This window comes from Pituophis catenifer, unplaced genomic scaffold (assembly GCF_029215685.1).
Source record: "Pituophis catenifer annectens isolate HBS135680 unplaced genomic scaffold, rPitCat1.0.hap2 SCAF_1, whole genome shotgun sequence".
NCBI lineage: Eukaryota > Metazoa > Chordata > Lepidosauria > Squamata > Colubridae > Pituophis > Pituophis catenifer.
Genome location: NW_027256881.1, coordinates 11,323,797 through 11,346,988, shown reverse-complemented (window position 1 = coordinate 11,346,988; position 23,192 = coordinate 11,323,797). Strand labels below are relative to the sequence as shown.

General features: G+C 42.5%; 1 protein-coding gene across 2 annotated transcripts in view; it reads left to right on the top strand.

The window, feature by feature from the left end:
• The window catches only part of AUTS2 (activator of transcription and developmental regulator AUTS2), a 1,101,572-nt gene that overhangs the window by 999,072 nt on the left and 79,308 nt on the right, over positions 1-23,192 (top strand). For both annotated transcript variants that reach the window (XM_070945611.1, XM_070945602.1), the window contains exon 6: positions 3,715-3,763. In XM_070945611.1, the coding sequence (XP_070801712.1) occupies positions 3,715-3,763 (49 nt within the window). The remainder of the gene's footprint in view (positions 1-3,714; positions 3,764-23,192) is intronic.

Here is a 23,192-nt window from a genome sequence, read left to right as displayed (position 1 = left end):
ATACTGTCCCCATTTTTTCCCACCCTTCCTTTCTGCCTTCCTTTTTCCTGTCTCAAGAATCTTGCTCATCGGATTTTAACTCGCATTTGACTCCTTTCATATTTTACCTATTTCATCATACATATTTTACACATCGGATTTTTAGCATCCAGGTTTGCTGGGTGCAGATTTGCACATGGGAACCTTCCCCCACCTCCTCTCCGCCCCACAGTGTGAAAAGTGGCAAGAGGTCAAGAGGAAGATTCACAAAATGGGTGCACCCATCGCTTTCCTCCCCCCCTTCAGAAAAATGACCGCCCCCCCCCCCCCTTCAGCCATTCCGGGATTAGTCTTAAATCCTGCTGGAAATTACCCCATTCCTTCAAAATGGGACGGTACCTGGAACTCTGTCTCTCTCTTAATCCAAGAGATGATAAAAGTTTATTCATTCCTGCTGATAAACTCCCATTTCTAGCTGTGTTTTGTTCTGCAGTTCGGTCATATCTTTTCATGTGGTATTGTTTTGTTTTGGTTTTTTAACAGTGGAAAACACTCTTGAGCAATTCTTGACTTCAAATCCTGGATGGAAGTCAAGACAAATTCAATCCAGGAAAAAAGACTGATCTTGTTTGACTGACATTGGAAAGTTTATTTGTAAAGGGGATGGTCAAAGATCCTCCTCTTTGGTTTTGATGGACAGTTAGGTCAGATTTAGTTTCTCATTTACCTCCGTTAATTTCTTATCCTTTTTCTGTGCCTTACACAGAATGTCTTCCTTGATAGCCAACGGATGCTACGGTTCTGCATTTAATCCTGGACTAAAATACACCTCAGTTTTTGCTTAGCCAGCCTCCCAAGCAATTTTTATACGTGATATTTTCCGAGAGCGGTCAACCAGATTCTTTTAATTTTGGCTGCTACTTCTCCTTTTAAATAACCGCCCTTCCTACCCAATTGTGAGGAAACCTGGCTTTTCTCTTTGTTTCATATATTACAGTTGAAGGAGGTTTGAGCTGCATGGCATTGGGTATACAATATCTCAATATGAAATTAATTCCATCTTTCTTTTACAAACAATGGGATTATGTGTACGCTTCCATGGCATGTGTAAAATTATGTTGTGAGAGAATGAACATATTTGGAGAGAGAGTGACAAGAGAGAGAGAGACAGAGAAAGAGGGGGGAATGTTTCAGCTCTATTTTTCAAGCTACTATTTTGTGTTACATTTTGGATTGTATCTTGAGGTTGCAAAAGCCATGAGAAATCTGTTGAAGAAGATGACTCGTTTAATTCTGTGGGACAACCCCTGCCTTCAATCTTTCCATTCCAGTTTAGTTTATATCTTTGGCTGTTTGATGTATGATGATGAATCTGTTGGCAGATAATGCTCACAGTATTTACAAAGTTGGTAATCGGGATTCCAAACGGATGATTCCTAAATGCCAAGAATAAATCTGAATTTCTGTCTTGCTTCCTTTAGAATGACATCTCTTCACCGTCTAATAAATATACCCCTCATTCTTTTCATTTGGCTTCTGAAATAATCAAGCTGGAATTACTAATGTCTGAATCCAGTGGAATTTACTTTTGAGTAAAAGATACAATGGATCAGGCACAAATTGCTTTATGTTTGCGAGTGTGTTTGTAGGCACGCAGGCGTGTGTATGTACTGTCATGGGCTTGCATGCGGTGTGTTGATCTATTTTTAAATCAGTTGTTTGAACGTAGGTTTGGGTATAGCTTATTTGCTTCTTTGAAGTTGTGATGAGTTTTCTATGCATAGAATTTTCTTAAAACTACATATATATTTCCTTAAGAAGCTTGGATGCTAGGCCAAACTGTACATTTTTTCCCCCTCATGAATGTAGGTGAGTGACAAATCTCAGTCGCAGCTCTTGTTATGATTTTCGAAATTCCATAACAAAATACAGCAGTGACAGTTGAATTTCTCAAATCTACACCAGCACAGTGTGCTACCTGGTATATTTCATTGCTTGTACCGTGTTTCCCCAAAAATAAGACCCTGTCTTATATTTTTTTGAACCCTGAAATAAGCGCTTGGCCTTATTGCCATGCACTCAAAAGCCCGATTGGGCTTATTATCAGGGAATGTCTTATTTTGGGGGAAACAGGGTACTAGTACATAAGTCTCATGGGTGAGGTAAGTAATGTTTGACTGAAATTACTGGAATGGTTCATCACATAGAACCTACCTGGATCCATTTTGTAGGAGGCCAAGGGATGCAATTCTCTATCCTCTTACTTAATGGCTTGCAGTCGGACTTAGAGTAAAGGAAATTCACTTAAAGAAAAGGGAAGGGAAGAAATGCAGTTGATAACTGGAAGGAAAAACATTGGGGAACATGATGGCCAAATGTTTATTGCGATCATGTTGGTTTTGTGCCTCTGAAGCAAACTCTAGCATTTGTATCCCTTCAGGTATAGTCAGCTGCTTCTTTTCACAGCAAAGTGCAAGATATGATACAGGGTGGATGGTGGTATCTATTCAGCTTCTCTACATTTTAACAGATAAGATTTAGCCTTTTAAAAAATCAGATGTGCTATGTTGTCTGGCATACATTTCCTCACTTGAAAATGGGGTTTTCTCGGATAGGGTTGTAGGTTTGAAAAATTGCCCCAAGAGCTTTAGGAGGAGAGAAGGTTGGAGTCAGATTTGTGAAGATAGGAGAAGGTTCATAATGAACTAATTAAGGAAGGAACGTCTTGTAATAGCTGGAGAAGTCCTGTCTGATCTGTTTTATTTTCAATTTGGACCAAGGAAGAAGGAGATATCTTAGGTAGGGTTCTTTGGAATAAATGTAAATAATAATAAATTTTGAGACAGCAGGCGACGGAGGTCTTGGTGTGCTATGGTTCATGGGGTCACGAAGAGTCAGACACAACTTAGCAGCTGAACAACAACAATCAAATTGAAGGGAAAGGACTTGCATTTTGCTGAGATGGGTGTGAAATTAAAACAGTGGCTCTGATCTATGACTTGATATATTCCAACCTTATAGAGTGGAAAAAATGTTCACAGAGATGTAACCCGTGGAGGCTGTGAAAAGTCTATTATTTTTATTGTGATGTTTTAAGAAGAGACAAGAGGAAGAAAGTGGCTTGACAGAATGCCTGCAGGTCTGGATGCTTGTAAAATTGGGATACCGTCAAGTCAGAAAGGGTTGAGTTGAATCTGATCTGTGAAGAAATTTCCTGCAGTCTTCTAAGCGAGGCCATTGTGCACCCAGATAATTCAATATATATATATATATATATGGTTACATGAGGTCTGATTGGGATATAAACTACTATTTGAAGCTCCTTTGGAGTTTGATGCATGATCAGTGACCAACCTCTATAAGGTGCTAATCATTTAAATATGGAAGAATGATAAGGAAAGCCACACAAAAGCATTTCTACACAATTTCTTCCCCTCTGAGTGGGAAGTGAAAAACACAACATTGCTTTATGTGCAGATAACAGGATATTCCTGCACAGCTAAATAGCACCATCTTCTGGGCAACAAAAATTTAAACATCATAGATATTTGTCTATTGTTTCCTATCACACATCTTTGCTTTCGGTCCTTCCCAGATCTTTTTCTGACTGTGACTTAAAAAACAACAATATTTTCTGGTCTGTATATTCCATGCAGCAATCAACACTTTGTTACTTGTTCTGTTCTGTAACTGGTTTAAGATTTTAACTTATTTTTTATTTTATTATTATTTTAGGCCTCTGATGCCAGCTCAGAAAAGTTGTTCAACACAGTCACAAACAAAGGTAAGTTTACACGCTTCCTTCTTCAGTTCTGTTTATTGTGCTACCTCTGTTACATCTTATAATTTCCATAAATCCTACCTTTGCCATTGGAGGTTTGCTTCATTTTTTTTTAGGCTGCTGTTTGTATTCTGAAACTTGGGGGAAAGAAACCGTGCTTAAAAAGGAAAGAAAAAAACTCATTAAATATTATTCAGTGATATCTGATTTGCTAGGTGTAAATGAATTGAAATCCCCATTTTTGGAAATGTTTCAAAGTGGCTGTTTTCCATCCGTTTGTGCAATGAGTACAGATTTAAGAAAAACTAATTTGTATGTTAGGCAGTTACTGTTAAAAGCCGTTTAGGGTTTATGTCATGAGGATTATGCATGGAATCCTATCTGGGAGCTGCTTTGAAAAAGTCAATTAAAAAAAAAACTTGTATGCGACAATCTTCTGTAACATACGATTGGTTTCATTAATTCCTCCCAGGCTGCCATAAATATGGGTGTGTGGTTAATGGCCATAACAAGAGGGTATAGCTGGGTTTGCAGCAATGAATTAATAAAAAGTTATTTTGAGTGTACTACTATATAATGGGATTTTCTGTATGTGTGTCTGGATGTATTCAGTACAGAAAGTCCTTGACTTAGAACCATTCATTCAGTGATCGTTCGAAGTTACAACGGCACTCAAAAAAAGTGACTTGCAACCATCACAGCATCTCCACAATCATGTGATCAAAATTTGGGCATCTTGTATTTAAGATGGCTGCAGCATCCTTGAAGTCATGTGTTTGTCATTTGTGATCTTCCCAGCTGGCTTCTGACCAGCAAAGTCAATTGGTGGGGGGGAAGCCAAATTCACTTAACCATGATTCATTTAACTGCAAGTGATTCATTTAACAATCGTGGAAGAAAAAGAAAGATTGAAAAATTGGGCATGATTCATTTAACAACTGCTTTGCTTAGCAACTGAAATGCTGTTCTCAATTGTGGTCGTAACTCGAGGACTATCTGTATTGAGATGGAAAGCGGAGAAGATCTTTATCGAAGATGGGCAATTTTAAAGATTTAGAATCAGGTTGCGGTACCTTCATTTTAATCTTTCTTTTCTATTTCTTCTGCTTCACTGAGCCTCTCATATTAAGTTCCTGTTTGGTTAAGCAGAGTATTTATAGAAAAACTTGGCATCTTATGAAGTCCAAAGACAGTTTCTAGGCAGGATTGATTAGTGACTGAAAGCCTGAGAAGAATTCAGTTTTAGTGTTTAGCCTCTCTAATTGAAAAAAAAAAAAGTTTGAGCCATGAACTTACTTTGAAGGCCTTCTCTGGCACTGTCTTTAAAGTCTAAATGGGACTTAAGTTCTTGGCAGTATTTCACCAAAAATGAATCAACTGAAGAAAGAAAAATGCCATTCTGACTTTCAGTGTTTTAAAAAAATCCAAATACTTTTGAATTAAAGTGAACGTCTAGTTGGAGCTCAATATCCTTGAAATTTGCTAGGATTTAGCAGAAGTGGTTGGTCACTGTCTTTTTTGGGGGGCTGAGTTTTCAACTTCCTAGTCCAGCCTACAATTCTGAAATTTTCTGGTAAACTCCCTGCCACAACTTCTAGAGCAGAGGTCTCCAACCTTGGCAACTTTAAAACTTGTGGACTTCAACTTCCAGAGTTCCTCAGCCAGCTTTGCTCTGGGAGTTGAAGTCCACAAGTCTTAAAGTTGCCAAGGTTGGAGACCCCTGCTCTAGAGGCAAGTTGTTCCACTGATTAATTGTTCTCACTGTCGGGAAATTTCTTCTTAGTTCTAAGTTGCATCTCCCTTTGACCAGTTTCCATCTGTGACCTCTTGTCCTACCCTCAGATACTTTGGAGAATAGGTTATTGTCTCCTCTTTGTGACAACCCCTCAAATATTGGAAGACTGCTATTATGTCACCCCTAGTTATGATAGACACACTACCCACCCACCCCTTTTTTTTACATGCATGTGATACATGTAGAAAAGGGGCAGGGTTTCAATTATAAAGTTGGGGCTGCTATCTTGACTATTTTTTAAAACTTCATTTTGCAGATGGCTCTGTTCTACACCAAAGAGGAAGTTAAACTCACTAGCTTAATTAGCCCTTTTTAATTTTAAGGTTCTGTGTTCAGATAACAAGGTGAACAAGACCAGATTAAGATCTAGCAAATGCTAAGCTTTAATATTGGTTTGATGTTTTGGATGTGGGTGTGTATTTTATAGTTTGTTCTGTTGCATGAACCCAACCTGTCTGGCTGTTCATGTTTTGCAACCTGGACAACTTCCAGTATGGACTTCAATTTTCAGAATTCTCAGCAATGGTCCCGATCGGAGAATTCTAAGTGTTGTTGAAGTCCAAATTTCAGGAATTTTCCAGGAAGCATTCTGAGGCTAATATGTGATTTATATATTGTGCAAACCAAGAACATGAATTAATTCAGTAACTGGATAAGGTACGGTATGTTGTATAAATGCAACATGTTAGGTAATTTGGAACTAACATTCAATTTGAATTCTAGTTGAATTTAGTTAAGGTTTAATTCAACACAGTTGCTTTAATTACTCTTCCAGTATTTGATCATTTCCCTCTTCTGTCTTCTTAACAATTTTGGGAATGACGACTTAAAATTTTTTGGATCACTTTGTGGCTGCAGGTAATGAACCTTGGGCACAGGTATCTCTTATTTATTTATTAGATTTATACCCTACTTTTCTTTCCTATATGTATGATAGTATATAGAACATTTGTTTGCTTTCCCAAACAACCAGTACTGTAAATGTTCCTGAAAGAAAGTTGTTGTTTTTTTCCTTAGTGTGTTTGAGTCATTCTTGACCTCTAGCAACGACATAGACAAGTCTTGGCAAGATTTTCAGAAGGGGGTTTGCCCTGGCCTTATTCCTAGGACTGAGAGAGAAGGATTGACTCAAAGTCACCCAGCTGGTTTCTGTGCCTAAGGCAGGATTAGATTAGATTAGTCTCTTGATTCCTAGCCTGGTGCCTTTAGCCATTATACCAAACTCTCTTTAAGACGAACCGACCTTCTGAAAAGTCAGACAAACTGACCTTCTGAAAACTGAAAAGTCACCCAGGGAACTTTTGTGATTGAGGAGGGATTTGAACTCAGATCTCCCTGGTGCCAGTTCAACACTTAATCACTATGCCCCCACTGGTTCCTTTGAACTTTTATATAGGAAACTGAGCATCATATGTAGTGCTTTGAAGTAAATAAATCTTACACTAAGCATATAAGTCTTTAAAGAAGTGCATACCTCTTTACATGTTCACCTTTGACAACTGGGTTAAATGAACGAGTGGTTTAGTGTGATGCAGGACAGAGTCATAGATTATGATTTTTAATTGTCTTTCCTTCAAAGATTCATTAGTTACTTTGATATATTCTATTAACATGTGCTGGAATTTGCTTCCCAGTTTCTAAAAAGTTTTGTCTCCTGGCAAAAGAGACTTCTGTAGTTCCTCCTCCATCTCAGGTTATTTCAGCATTTATTTCAAATTTATTTTGGAGGTGTTTTGGAGCTTATTTTATTGCCAAAGATGGCTAGCGATTTTCCCATAATTAACATCAGTAACATAATGGTTGTAGGAGTTTCTGGATATGAGGATTTGTGAGCTGGCTGTCACATTCAATCTTCAGAACATGAGTTTGTACTTGTGGTTTAGCAGCAGGGGATATCTGGTTCGGTTTCTTGCCTCTTGTTCTCCAAATTATGGAATATGGAAGATCTACCTCATTGGCATTCATCTTCCATAAGAACTAAGATTTGAAAAATTAGAGCTTCTCTTTGGTCATTAGCAATTATGTGTGGTTATCCGAGATCTGAGTAAGCTTGCAGGCCTGAAGTTCATGTAGAGGTAGTCCTTGATTCACAACTGTTCATTTAATGATTGTTCGAAGTTATGACAATGACTCACAGCGAGCCTCGTCTTTATGACTGTCACAACATCCCCACAATCATCTGGTCAAAATTTGAGCGCTTGGCATGTTGTTTTTTGTTTTTTTTTTTTTACAAAAGGTGCAATGTACCAGGGTCATGAGACCATTATTGGTGACCTTCCCAGCCAGTTTCTACCAAGCAAAGTCAGTGAGGCAAGCCGGATTTGCTTAATGACAATGTGATTCACAACTGCAGTGATTCACTTAACAACCCTGGCAAAAACGGTCATAAAATCAAGTGTGACTCACTTAACAACCACTTGTTTAGCAACGGAAATTCTAGTCCTAATTGTGTGCATACTTTGAGGACTATCTGTATTGCAATTGTTGTCTTCGCATGCAGTGCTCAAACACAGAAACTACCGTATGTTACAGCATATGCTAAGTGAGCTCCTAAACAATGACAAAAAATAGCTCATTTTGGTCTTACTTACAACAGTGCTAAAGGGATGTGGTAGCTCAGTGGCTAAGACGCTGAGCTTGTTGATCGAAAGGTCGGCAGTTCAGCGGTTCGGATCCCTAGTGCTGCATAACGGGATGAGCTCCCGTTACTTGTCCCAGCTTCTGCCAACCTAGCAGTTCGAAAGCACATAAAAAATGCAAGTAGAAAAGTAGGGACCACCTTTGGTGGGAAGGTAACAGCGTTCCGTATGCCTTTGGCGTTTAATCATGCCAGCCACATGACCACAGAGACATCTTCAGACAGCGCTGGCTCTTTGGCTTTGAAACGGAGATGAGCATCGCCCCCTAGAGTCAGGAAAGACTAGCACATATGTGCGAGGGGAACTTTTACCTTTTACCTTAGAAAGCTACACCAGCACTGAAAAATGTACCCAAAATCATTACCCAAAATTGCTTCTCAAAAAGTCTTATCAAACTTTGAGGACTGTCCCTAACCCCCCTTCCTTCAGCAATGTCATAACTGTGAATGGACGCCGAACAAATAGATTTAACCTGAGGACAACTTCTGTTATAAAAAAACTGTATCATTGATTGAACTTTATGTCATTTCAAGAAACTACCGATGGATTTTTGTCTTAACAGGAATATTTTGGGAGATTTTTGAATATATTTTTAGTACACCTGGCAATCTTTTAAGTCAATTTGAGGGTCCCTGTTGTGGTGGGTATTTTTATCCAATTTTGGATAATTTAACCAGCTTTGGAAAGTACTGTCCTAGAGTGTATTTATGTATTTGAATAATATGGCCGTCCACCTCAGAACTGTGATTCAGGGCAGTGTACAAGGATTTAAACAGTAACTACAATAGAATAAAATAGAATTTTTTTATTGGGCAAGTGTGATTGGACACACAAGGAATTTGTCTTGGTGCATAGACTCTCAGTGTACATAAAATAAAAGATATGTTCATCAAGAATCATAAGGTACAACACTTAATGATAGTCATAGGATACAAATCAGTAGTGAAATGTAAAATTTGTTATACCAGTTCTGTGGGCGTAGCTTGGTGGTGGTGGGATAATGTGACTGGGTGGGTGTGGCCAAATTTTTTTTTTTTACTTTTACTTTTAAAACCATTTTTTCTACAAGAGGTTGTTAAAAAAATGCTTTTAAAAGGCTCTGATGATTCCAGCAATCATCAGAGGCTTTTTTTAAAACTTTTAAAGGCATTTTTTCAGCCGAAGAAAAAATGCTTTTAAAAGTAAAAAGAAAAGCCTCTGATGATCGCGCGGCTCAGCTGGGCATTGGGGAGGGGGGGAGGCAGGGATTTTTGCCACCGGTTCTCCGAACCACCCACCACCATCCCTACTGGATCGGGTGATCCAGTCCGAACCGGGAGCATTTCAATATGGTTTCCTGAGCAATCAGGAAACCATATTGATATAAATTGTAAGGATACAAGCAACAAAGTTACAGTCACACAGTCATAAGTGGAAGGAGATGGGTGGTGGGAACGATGAGAAGATTAATAGTAGTGCAGATTTACAAACAGTGAGTCATGATGTACAAGATAAGCAACTCATCCAAAACCTTAGAAACCACAGCAGAAGTAATAGAACTTTGTGAAAAGCTAACAGGTTTGCAATCATCCAGATCTTCATGGGACCAAACACAGCTGAAGAGCTGATTTTTCAAAAAAATAAAAAAAATAAAATAAAAATCTAAATATGGCAAAGATGATAGGGCATTTTGTAAAGAAATAAGTCTACATAACAAAAATCTTTTTAAAGAATAGCTCTAAAGCTGTGTTTCTCAACCTAGGGACCCTCCAGATGTATGTATTTCAGTTCACAGTATTCTTAGCAATGGCCATTCATAAGAATTCTGGGAGTTGAAGTCTACACATCTGGAATTGTCCAGTAGGGAAGCAGTTTTCTGAAGTTCTAAGCCACTCCAAAGTTGTCAGCCAAATTATAATTGTAATGTGATGGGGGAAAATGTTAGATAGACAAGGAGTCTTCTCTTTTCATTAATTAAATTTGAACCATAATTCAAACCTACAAGAGGTGGCATGCATAGCCATATCGGTGGGCACGCGAGCTCAGCTCCGGCGTGCATGCGTGCGCCGACTAGCTGATTTTCGGGCCTTCTGGGTCCACCAGATGTAGGGAAACAGTCTGTTTCCTGCCTCCAGAGGGCCTTGGGGGTGGTGGGGAAGGCCCGCTTTTCTCTCTCCCCAGGCTTCAGAGCCTTTCTAGGAGTCTGGAGAGGGTAAAAAACGGCCTTCCCAACACCCCCGGAAGCCCTCTGGAAGCCGAAAACGGCCCGTTTGCCAACACGGAAGTCAGCAAACGGGCTATTTTTGGCCTCCAGAGGGTCTCCGGGTGTGTGTGTGTGGGAAAGAACGTTTTTGCCCTCCCCAGACTTCTAGAAAGGCTCTGGAGCCTGGGGAGAGAGTAAAACGGGTCTACCGGGCCATCGTGTGCCAGGAGCTGGGGGAGCAAGGGGGATTGCGTGCACATGTGCGGGGGTGGGGCGCATAGAATTATGGGACCCTCCCCCGCGCTCCCCCCGCTCCTGGTACGGGATGGCAAAAAGGTTAGCCATCATTGTTATAAAATCATTGAGTTGGAAGGGACCTTAGAGGTCATCCAGTCCAATCCCACCTTTAGTGCAGAATCCACTCTCACAGATAAACATCCAACCTCTGTTTGAGGCCTTCCGGGGAAGAAATATTTCCTGCTTTGTGGGTCAGCTGTTCCTGTGGGTAAAAGCACACTGATGTATTCATATTTATTTATGTGTTTGTTTAATTTATGTATAAGCTGCCCAGCTCTATCTCGACTCTGGATGGCATACCACATGAAACAATTAAAATAATACAGAGGCCATGCAAAACAAACATTTTTGCTGTTTTATTGGTTGCGTTGTAAATTGCCAGGAGTCTTTTTCGGTACTAAGTAAATGTAATCCCATCGAATAAACTTTTTTTTTTAATGCCTCACAGTTACTCATGCCTTGGTCATGTCCTGTTTGGATTACTGCAATGTGCTCTATATGGGGTTGCCCTTGAAGACTACCCAGAAACTTCACCCAGTCTAGAATGCAAAAGAACACATAGTAATGGGGCCCCTTAGATTTGCCCTTTTGCTGGGCAAGGGGCACTGGCTTCCTGTTTCTTTACAAATGCAATTCAATATGTTATCTTCCCCTTTAAAGCTCTAAATGGCACAAGGCCAGGCTATTCAAGAAAAGATTGGACCGCCGTTTGTCTGGGATGGTATAAGGCCGTGATGGCAAACCTATGGCACGCGTGCCCAAAGTGGCACGTGAAGCCATGCCACCTGACACGCGCGGCCTTATCTGTTTGATTTCTGGGTTTCTGGCATGCATGCACGCACAATGATCAGATGTTCCTTGTGTGCGGAGCAGTGCCAAAAACCAGTGCACGCATGTGCACTGGCAAGCTGATTGTCGAATGCGCATGCGCTCCAGAACCCGGAAATTCAGGTTTTCCGGAGTGTGATCCCTTTGCATGTGCGGCAGTGCCAAAAACCGGCCTGCGCATGTGCTAGCCAGCTAATTGTTAGGCATGCATGTGTGCTAGAACCCAGAAGTTCGGCTTTTCCAGAATGTGATCCCTTCACGCATGTCGCAGTGCCGAAAACCGGCCTGCGCATGTGCCAGCCAGCCAGCTGATCGGCGGGCGCGCATGCACGCTAGAACTCAGAAGTTCGGATTTTCCGGAGTGTGGCCCCAACGAGCGTGAGCACGCGACATTTCCGCGTGACCTTTTCAGCACTTGGTGCCGAAAAGCTTCGCCCTCACTGGTATAACGTCTGCCTTGGGCAGGGGGTTGGATTAGAAGACCTCCATGGTCCCTTCCAACCAGTGGTGGGATTCAGCCAGTTTGCATCCACTTCGGGAGAACCGGTTGTTAACTTTCTGAGCAGTTTGACAAACTGGTTGTTGGAAGAAATCATTAGGGCAGAGAACCGGTTTTTAAATTACTTGAATCCCACCACTGGTTCCAACTCTATGAGTTTATGATTCTCTCTATGGGGCCACCTTTCCCTAAGACATCTACCCATCCTACCAGGTCACATAAGGTATGTGTCTGCAGTTTTAGTCCCTTCCCTTAAATATTGCCACCTGAAGGAAGCTAGGAAGTGTGCCTTTTCCATGGCAGTCCCTGTCCTATGGAACACCTTGCCCCTTGAAAGTTGCCAGACTTCCATCCTTGTGTTAAGCTTTGAAGATCTCCTCCTCCAAGCTCTCGGATAAGAGACTATATGACTTGGTGTCAGGTTTTTGTTGTTTTCAATGGGTTTAGTTTTACAGTTTTATTATAGTTTTTATGTTGCTTTGGTTGGGAGCTGCCCAGAGTTGGTAGTAAGTTGGACAGCTCTATAAATGTTTTCAATAAAGTAACTCCTCTACTTCTCTGTGGCCCTAAAAACCATGTGTGTGCATGGAATAAGTTATGGACCCTTGTTATAAGCATGAAAACCGTAGGGATGTAATCGTTTCATTAGGAACAGCCACATGATCACATTACAGATACTCCTCGACTTACAACAGTTCATTTAGTGACTGTTCAATGTTACAACAGCACTGAAAAAAGTGACTTAGGATCATTTTTCACAGTTATGACCATTGCAGCATTCCCATGCTAATGTGATCAACTGGTTCATGTTTATGACGGTTGCAGTATCCCAAGGGGCACGGGTGGGTTCTAAAATTTTTACTACCGGTTCTGGGGGCGTGGCTTGATGGTCATGTGACAATTCTTTAGGATTTAGCAGAGGTACTGGTCTACTCATTTATTTTTGCAGGCACCAATCTACTCATTTGTTTTTGGAGGCACTGGTCTACTCATTTATTTTTGCAGGCACCAATCAACTCATTTGTTTCTGGAGGCACTGGTCTACCCATTTATTTTTGCAGGCATTGGTCTACTCATTTGTTTTTGGAGGCACCGGTCTACCACCACACTGCCTTTTAACACTGATCAGCTGTAGAGCAGCCCTTTGAAGCCCCGCGACAAGAGTTTAAACAGTTTTTTTTCCTTCTAACCAATCAGCTGGGACTCAGGAGGCAGCAATAGATTGGGGGTGGGGCCAAATAAAAGGTAAGAATAATGTGTGTGGGGGGAGTGGGGGAGCAGAACCGGTTCAGTGACGTCATATCATCACCGCTACCGACTTGGCGGAACCGGGCAGAACCAGGAGGAAACCACCACTGCCAAGGGGCCATGTGATCCCCTTTTGTGACCTTCCAACAAGCAAAGTTAATGGGGAAGCCAGATTCATTTAACACCCGGGTTACTAACTTATCAACTGCAGTGATTCATTCAACAATGGTGGCAAGAAATGTTGTAAAATGGGGCAAAACTCACTTAGCAAATGCCTCATTTAACAACAGAAATGTTGAGCCTGGATCCTTAACATGGGTTTTTCTGAGCTTATAAAATCATTTGTCTTTGGAAATACAGTTCATCCTAGGCGGATAAAAATGCAGGAGGAGGTCAAAAACGTTTGTATTGGTGAAGAGAAGGACTAGGGGAGAGATGATAGCAGTGTTCCAATATTTGAGGGGCTGCCACAGAGAGGAGGGGGTCAAGCTATTTTCCAAAGCACCAGAAGGCCAGACAAGGAATAATGGATTGAAGCTGATCAAGGAGAGATTCAACTTGGAAATAAGGAGAAATTTTCTGACAGTGAGAACAATCAACCCATGGAACAGAAGTTGTCTTCGGAGGTTGTGGGAGCTTCATCACTGGAAGCTTTCAAGAAGAGACTGGACTGCCATTTGCCAGAAATGATGTAAGGTCTCCTGCTTGGGTGGGTCGGTTGGACTCAATGACCTACAAGATCCCTTCCAACTCTCTTAATCTGTTAAATCTGTTAAAGATCACGGACCTGCTCTAAAATCACCAGGAACAATCAAGGATTGATTGATTCAATCAAGGAGAGAAGCAACCTAGAACTGAGGAGAAATTTCCTAACAGTGAGAACAATTAACCAGCTTGCCTTCAGAGGTTGTGGGTGCTTCATCACTGGAGACTTTTAAGATGAGACCGGACAGCCATTGGTCTAGAATGGAATAGAGTCTCTTACTCAAACAAAGCTTTGGATTAGATGACCTCCAGGATTCCTTCCAACTCCATTATTCTATGTTCTGGTTCTAATTTTGGATTCTATGTTCTGTGTTCTAATTTTGGATCGGTTCCTCTTTCTCAGCCCCAAATCCACTGGGGTGAGTGGTTAAGACATTGTCCTAGGGATCAGGGAAATGTTGCTTTTGGATAGATCGTCTTCCCGTTTCTTTCCTCCCGTATTTTTTTCCCCCTTCCTCATCTCAGAAATAGATTCAAGATCTACAGAATGTGAAGCTTGCTCATTAGTCCTGTAAGCCCTTGGGAATTACACCGCTTCTTCCCAAAAGCCTTTGATGTATATTGGATTATATCTATTTTTAATTGTGATCGTAGACCACGAGCCCTGCTTTACGCATTAGCATCTCTTTGAAGTTCCCAACTGTGGGATTTCCCTCTCCCTGCTTTATTGCTGGTTTTCTTTCTTTTTTCTTTTTAAATTAATTTATTCTTCTTCTTCTTTTTTTAAGTGGGTGTGGAAACAGAAATGCTAAAGTGGCATTCTTCCCTTGATGGACGCTAATACATTTCTCCTTATGTTGAGGTCAGAACCGGGTAAGGCACGGTGGGGAGCGAACAGTTACACGGGGTGAAGTCACATCGCCAAACCCCCCACCCCCCACCCCTATCTATGGGGGCAAATGTTTCTTTTTGGAAGCGGAGTTGACAAGCCTTTCATCTTTTCAAGGAGATCAAATTGACATGGGAGCCAATCTGGAGACCCGAGATTCCTGACAGGGGCGCATTGGACAAAAGAGAAGAAGGCCTTGAGATGGATAGACGCTGATGGATTGAAAGTAGACCTCTCTGCTTTTCTCTGCTTTTTTTTTTAAAACCAAAACATGGCTTCCAACCTTCTTAGTTTGTTTACTTACTTGGTTTGATTGGTGGCATCCATTTGGTTGAGAATAGCCTTTCCCTTGACAGGGTCCCCTTTCTTCTCTTTGGCTGCAAGGTTTCGTTCCCATGAAAAGCTTAAGGGCTTCTTTTGTGTTGCCTAAAGTCAACAGAGGGTTTTCTTTCCCTTTGCTTGAGAAGCTGTCCCGGCACATAAGCGGTTGTTTTGTTTTGTTGTTTAAGTCCATGGCGGATCTGCCTCCTTCTGCCCCCTGATTTCCATCTCAATGGGCTGAGGTTTTTTTTTTTTCCCCCTGCCCTCCTGAGAATCTTGGGGCCATATGGTAATATCAGGGGTGACTATGAATAGCTAGCTAAGGATCAGTGTGGAATTCAGGTGCTTCAAAAGCCAAGTAGACTGTTGTTAGTAGACTGCTGTTTTCTAATAAGAATAAGAATAAGAATAATTTTATTTCTATACCGCCCTTCTCCCGAAGGACTCAGGGCGGTGTACAGCCTATTAAAAACACAAGACAACATCAGTTAAAATAGTTTAAAATTATTAAATGAATTCGGCTCAATTTAAAACCCCAGAAATTTAAAACCCAATTTAAAATTGTTATGTTAATAGCCCAGCCTGGCAGAACAGGGTCTTGAGTGCATAACGAAATACCTGGAGGTCAGAGATCTTACATATTTCCGGGGACAGTTCGTTCCACAGCCCTGGGGCTCCCACAGAGAAGGCCCTCCTCCTGGGTGTCGCCAGCCAACATAACTTGGCCGATGGCACCCTAAGGAGACCCTCTCTGTGGGAGCGAACTGGCCGGTGGGAGGCTATTGGTGGCAGAAGTCGGTCTCGAAGGTACCCGGGTCCTGTGCCATGGAGCGCTTTTAAGGGGGAAAAAAAGGAATAGAGTAGAATACAATAACTTAGAAGGGAGGAGTTCTATTGGAAAGGATTTAAAATGCCTGCTGCTTAATATCAGAAAACAAATCTATGTTGATTATTGGCGATTGTCTCCAGGAAGTCCACAACAGTAGAAGATAGAAGATTCTATGAGTCTGTGCCATAAATGCATAGAAGCATAGCAGGGGTGGGTTCTCCTTAGGGGTGAAATGTAAAATTTGTTACTACCAGTTCTGTGGGTGTGGCTTGGTGGTGGGGTAATGTGACTGGGTGGGCGTGGCCAACTTTTTTTTTTTTTTACTTCTCAAAGCATTCTTTCGGCGGAAGAGATTGTAGAAAAAATGCTTTTTAAAAAAAAGCCTCTGATGATTGTGTGGCTCAGCTGGGCATGGTGGTGGTGGGGTGGGCGCAGGGATTTTTGCTACCGGTTCTCTGAACCACCCGCCGCCATCGCTACCGGATCGGGTGATCCGGTCCGAACTGGGAGCATTTCACCCCTGGTTCTACTCACCTTTACTACTGGTTTGCAACGGGACCGTGTGTGAGATTCTGCGCATGCGCAGAAACTTCCTGATGACGTCCGAGTCGGTGGGTGGAACCTCCCGCCGGTTTTACTACCGGTTCTTGCGAACTGGTCTGAGCCGGGGGCAACCCACCACTGAAGCATAGGGCTTGAAGGGACCTTGGAGGTCTTCTAGTCCAACCCCCTACTCACGGTGCAAGAGTCTTATATCATCCCAGTCAAATGGTTGTCTGGTCTGTTTTCGAAAACCTCCAGTGATGGAGCACCCTCAGCCTCAGGAGGCAAGCTATTCCATTGATTGATTGCTCTCGCTGTCAGAAAATTTATCCCTACTTCTAGGTTGTATCTCTCTTTGACAAGCTTCCACCCATTTCTTGTCCTGCCCTCAGGTGCTCTAGAGAATAAGTCAATCTTCTCTTTTTTGTGACAGCCCCTCAAATACTGGAAGACAGCTATCATGCCCCCCCCCACTCCATCCTTCTCTTTGTTAGACTAAGACATACCAAAGTCCTTCAACTATTTGTCATATGATTTAGCCTCCGGACTAAATTTTTAGCTCAGAGTTGAACTGTGGAGTTCTTGCTTTCTGAGTGTAATTGTTTCCTTGCAGGCGTTTCATTACCAGACTAGGTAACCTGATCAGTGCTAAGGAAGCGCAGGGTTTGCTCCCGTTAGCACACTCACTAGCACGGATGATGCTACCTAGTTGGGTCATGAAACGTCTGCAAAGCCAATAACTCAGCTCCGAATACACCTAGGACAACGCAGGTGAGAACGCTTCTTGGATTTCGTTTTCTTTTCTGCCATACCATCCTTCCATTTGCATCACACATTTTGCCATTCGTGGTGCTTTCTATACTTCTCTTTGTTCAACTTCAGTATTCGGAGAGACTACATTCCAGGCTCTTTCTCTCTTTAGGTCCCTGCCTGATCCCTTAAACATATGTCTGCTTTGGAGGATGAAAGCTGTGTCCCTCCAGGTGTTGCTAAGTCCCCCTCCGTATGGCAGCTCTAAACAGCAGAGGGATACTGGGAATTGCTGTTCGGCAACAGTTGGAAAGCCATTGGGTCCCCACCTCCAGTGAAAACCTAGCAGTAAAGGACTGTGCTTTCCTCTAGTTTAATTTGTATTGCCCACAGTTTTTTAAAAAAATTTGATTTATATGCCGCCCTTCTCTGGAGACGGCTTACAATGCGTTAACAATAGCTTTCATACTTTTGTATATTTATACAAAGTCAGCTTATTGCCCCCACAATCTGGGTCCTCATTTTACCTACCTTAGAAAGGATGAAAGGCTGAGTCAACCTTGAGCCTGGTGAGATTTGAACTTGCAGTAATTGCAGGCAGCTGATGTTAATAACAGTGCTTTAGTCTGCTGTGCCACCAGGGCTCCTCAGTGGTCTCCCACCAAGAGCTGTGAACATTCCTCTTTAGTGATTGACTATGCCAGTTGACAAGAGTAAGCGGTCTTAAACTTTTAGAAGAAACGGGCGGGGATTCTGCCGAATTTTAGAAGGGTTCCTCTTCTGTCCAGCTGAGATGAGTAGAAGGAAACTTGTCTCTGTGCCCCCCCCCTTGTCGTTCTAAGTAGCTGACTTGAAAAGGGGGCTCAGAGTAAGGATTTAGCCCTGGGTTTGATGATCTCTTCATTCCTATCCGTGCTTGCTTTGGCTGTCTTGTCACATTTGGATGATTATTCCCAAAGAACCCCTGCCAAAATGTAATCATGTTATAGTTTAAAAAAAAAAAGCATGTTTCGAAAATAAGAGTATTTGTACTGAATCAGATCCTCCCTGTTTTGAGTATCTGATTCCAAAAGTGACCAATTCAGTTCTTTTAGTTGGTTTTTGAGGACCATTGATAAGTGGTGCTTTGGATTGTTTATTTATTTATTTATTGGTTCGATTTATATGCAGCCCTTCTCCGGAGACTCAGGGCGGCTCACAGTGCATTAAGCAATAGCCTTCATACTTTTGTATATACCTGCTTAGTAGGGCTTTCGGCCCCCCCGAGCGGTGTTCTTTTTTATACAAAGTCAGTTTATTGCCCCCACAATCCGGGTCCTCATTTTACCTACTTCGGAAGGATGGAAGGCTGAGTCAGCCTTGAGCCTGGTGAGATTCAAACTTGCAGTAATTGCAGGCAGCTGGCAGCTAAGTGCTACTTTAACAGCACTTTAATCCGCTGCTCCACCAAGGCTCTTTTCACCAAGGCTATTGTTTTCAACTTCAGTGGCATCTTTGAATATTGAATAGTTTCTTTTTCCCCTCCCCACTCCTTCTCCCCCTTCCTCCTCCTCCTCTTCTTTTCCTCTTCCTCTTCCTCCTCCTCCTCCTCCTCTCCTCTTCCTCCTCCTCCTCCTCTCCTCTTCCTCTTCCTCCTCCTCCTCCTCCTCCTCCTTATCCTAAAGTCCCCTAATCATCTTTATTACTCTTCTCTGTACTCTTTCTAGAGCCTCAACTTCTTTTTTTATATCATGGCAACTGTGATGACGATTCCAGTATGAATCGTGTGTCAGATATCATTTAGCCAGAGTAATTTGCCATTCCTGAGATACCAGTGTCAAATCAACTCTTAGTTTTAATCCAGTTATCACTATTGCACGAACTCTTGTCACAAATCCCACAATTACTATGCAGGTTTTCACGAATATACATTTTCCCATGGAAAGCTGGTACTTGTCGAATTCATGACATCCTTCCCTCCTCCCTGGGGTATAATTGAGTTCAAGTGTAGTGTATTGGGCCTAACTGAAATAAACACTTTTCAACTTTGCCGACAGTTAAGTGCCAGGAAAGCTCCTGCATTTTAAATGAGTAACTGGATAGTAGGCTCTTCAACTGATGGCTCCATTCTCTGTTGGCTGAAATGTTCAATCTGTTGTGTTAATGCTGAAATTTCCTCTTGGCTAAGGGGGATTTCTGTTGGGGCTTTTTAATGTTCAGATGTGTTTACAGAAAGTTCATCTAAACTTTATGAATCCATTTTGCCGCTGTACAAAGACTCTGCTATTGGTAGGATGCCTAATCGGTTTGCAAACTAGGGAATTTACACAGAAATAATAGTTTTGCTCTCGTAGGCTTCCTAAATTGGTCCTATCTTTAGATAAAGATGGTTCCCACTAGGAGAAAAATCTAGTTATTTGAAGTGCTGCTTTTTTTCTTGGTACGTTTTCTTCCCAGTGTCTATTAAAATTGAAATTGCTTTGAGAAAAGAAGAAAATGGCAGTCACAGTTATATGGATGGGAAGAAGGCTTCTTTTGGCTTATCTTTTAACAGATCTAACAGGTTAACAGAGTTGGAAGGGACCTTATAGGTCATCTAGTCCAACCCCCCACTCAAGCAGGAGATCCTATACCATTTCTGACAAATGGCAGTCCAATCTTTTCTTGATTCAAGTGATGAAGCTCCCACCGCTTCCAAAGGCAACTTCTGTTCCATTGGTTGATTGTTCTCACAGTTAGAAAGTTCCTCCTCATTTCTAGGTTGAATCTAACCAGAATCTAACCAGAAGATATGTTTGTGACGCAACTACACTAAGGCTATATGTACTAAAAGGCTATGTATACCATAATTGGAAAAGTTATCGCAGGTTTACGGCTGAACGTATGCCGATCTGGCCTTAGTAGGTGGCCGGAATGGGAGACATCTGATTTTGAGCGTGGGAAAGAAAATTGGACCATGTTTGATATATGATTGACTGAAAGTCTTGAGGAGAGAATACCATGGCTAAGTGGCAGAGGACCCGGGTTGCTTGCAGAAGTCCTCCTTCTGTCTCCAGATTGAGCTAAAGAAGATCTGGAGCTCGACTTGACTCGTCAGTGTTGGCAACGTGGAGTTAAAACGGCCCATTGATTTGTCTCAGTGTGAAGCATGTTCATAAACGCTTCAGATGGACCTCACAACACAGCAAATGGCGGAGGCCTCCATCTGTCTCACAAAAGCTTCCTTTCAGCCAGAGTTTCACAGCCAGGCATCCATTATGAACTTCCTCTCTTCTTTGCTTTAACCCACCATCTCCTTTCTCCATTGAGTTTCCATTGTTTTTGGAAAAGGGCCAGTTCAGCCCTCCCACCCCCCTCCTTCCCTCCCTCAAAAATCCCTCGGGAATTGCCAGATGGACTCACAACAAGAGTTTTGTTGGCAACGTCTTTGTACCATCAAAGAGAGAGAGAGAGAGAGAGAGAGAGAGAGAGACCTAGATTTGTTGGCCTTTTGAGAACTGTGAAGGCTGCTGGGACGGGACGGGGAGAAACTTGAGAGCTCTGGGGTAGAGCTTTTACGATGCCAAAATACCCTTGGAGCTACAGCTGAGCCCCCGACACCTTAGCAACGGGCACTGTTGTAAAAAAAAAAAAGGGGGGGGGGGTCACTGGAAAGCCAAGAATCCTTAGCCAAATATACTGCCAGTCGGGGCTTGTAAGAATTACTGCTGATTGCAAATGTTCAGGTGCTATGAGACAGGGAGTTGTTTTCTTTGTATGTAACTTGAGATCCACGGCCTTGAGGCAGTGGTGGGAAGCTGAGGCTTTGTGAAGGCCAAAGAAACCTTAATAACCACGAAGGTCACATACAGAGGCCTTCTACACTCCGTCTTTGACAGGTGGTTGGTATACAACAGGGGTGTCAAACTTGATTTCATTGAGGGTTGTGCGCATCAGGGTTGTGTTTGACCTCAGAGGGAGGGGGGGCTGGGGTTAACGTGGCCAGGGTGGGTGTGGCCAGCGCAATGTCACTCGTGTCGGGGGCGCCTGTGGCGGCCCGAGCACTCTGCCAGCGAAAATGGGCTCCCAAGCACCATTTTCAGCTGCAACAGCCCAGTGGTGAAATCCAATTTTTTTTACTACCGGTTCTATGGGCATGGCTTGGTGGCTGTGGTGTGGCTTGGTGGCCATGGCTTGGTGGCCATGGCAGGAGAAGGATACTACAAAATTCCCATTCCCTCCCCACTCCAGAGGAAGGATACTGCAAAATCCCCATTCCCACCCCACTCCAGGAGAAGGATACTGCAAAATTTCCATTCCCACCCTACTCTGGGGCCAGCCAGAGGTGGTATTTGCCGGTTCTCCGAAGTACTCAAAATTTCCGCTACCGGTTCTCTGAACTGCTCAAAATTTCCGCTACTGGTTCTCCAGAATCTGTCAGAACCTGCTGGATTTCACCCCTGCAATAGCCTCCTGCAACCCTCTGCCAGAGAAAACAGAGAAAATAGAGCTCGGGAGTGCGGCCCTCCCGAGCTCTGTTTCATTGGCAGAGGCACCGCGGACCGGTCCTTCACTGTTTCCAGGGTGGCCTTGCGGGTCAGATCTAAGCACCCTGTAAGCCGGATCCGGCCCACGGGCCTTGAATTTGACACTGTTGGTATACAAAATAGCCTAGCTCCATTTCTGATTCTAGGGTGACCAGACGAGAAGAAGGAACTTTGGCTAAAGATCACAATTGGTGTTTGGCAGCCACCGGTGGAAAAGATTTTGAGTACAAGCTGGCGGGCTTTGCTTTTCTGTTTTAAAACCCTGCAGAGCTCCTTCACATCTCAGTCAACAGTACAGTTAGTCCTACGACCACAATTGAGCCCAACGTTTCTGTTGTTTAAGCGAGACAGTTGTTAAATGAGTTTGGCCCCATTTTATGACCTTTCTTGCCACAATTCTACCCCACCCGTATTTCACACAATTTTGTAATTGTGTTGGCAAGAGGCATGCTTCCTTTATAGCAAATGAGTCTAAATGCCACATTCTTTGGCCAGCTTGTAGTTGCTTGGATCCTCACCATGCACCATCCCTGTGTCTCCCCTGAACCCCCATACACCCTCCCTGAGCCTTACCATGTCTCCCTTGCACCTTCTCCCTTACCTTGCCTTCTTCTCACAAGAGTTACAACATGGTAAGATGGGCGACTAATAAATTTTACAAACAAATAAGTAATTGTTCTGTCCAATTCTGGATGCCCCAGTTTGAAAAGGATAGTTTGGAGTGAATCCAGAGTTGATACCGAGATGGTGAGAGGATTGGAAACCAGGTTCTATGAAGAACAGTAAATGGAGCTGTTGCCCTGGAGAGTTGGATCAGAGCTAGGATTGAAACTACAAGGAAATAGATTCCGATTCGATATGAAATGGAATTTTTTGAGTGCCGAGAGCTGCCAATTAAGTTGCTTCGTGAAGTAACATGTTTCCCTTCCCTGGAACTCTTGAAAAAGAGTGTAATTCTTCTGGGATCTGATGTATTCTTGTGGGATAGGAAGAATGGAAGTACTGTAGTAGTGGTACCTGCAAAAAATGCCTGACATGATGACTTTGAAGTTCTCATTCTTTTTGAGATGTTTTGACACGGCACATGTACAAAAATGATGGAACTGAATTTACAATTCTGTGCTCAACCATTGTGCTGGTTCAGATACCTACCCTGTCCACTCCTGGTTAATGGGATAGAGTTGTTGAGAAGCAGCCAAAAAACAAAGGGAAACGACCGCAATGGAGCCCAAATTTTCTGTTGCTAAGCAAGACAGTTGTTAAGTGAGTTTTGCTCCATTCATTTTACGACTTTTATTGCCACAGTTTTAAGTGAATCACCGCAGTTGTTATGTTAATAACACGGTTGTTAAGCTTCCCCACCTAAAAAGTGATCACATGACTTCAGGACGCTGCAGTAATC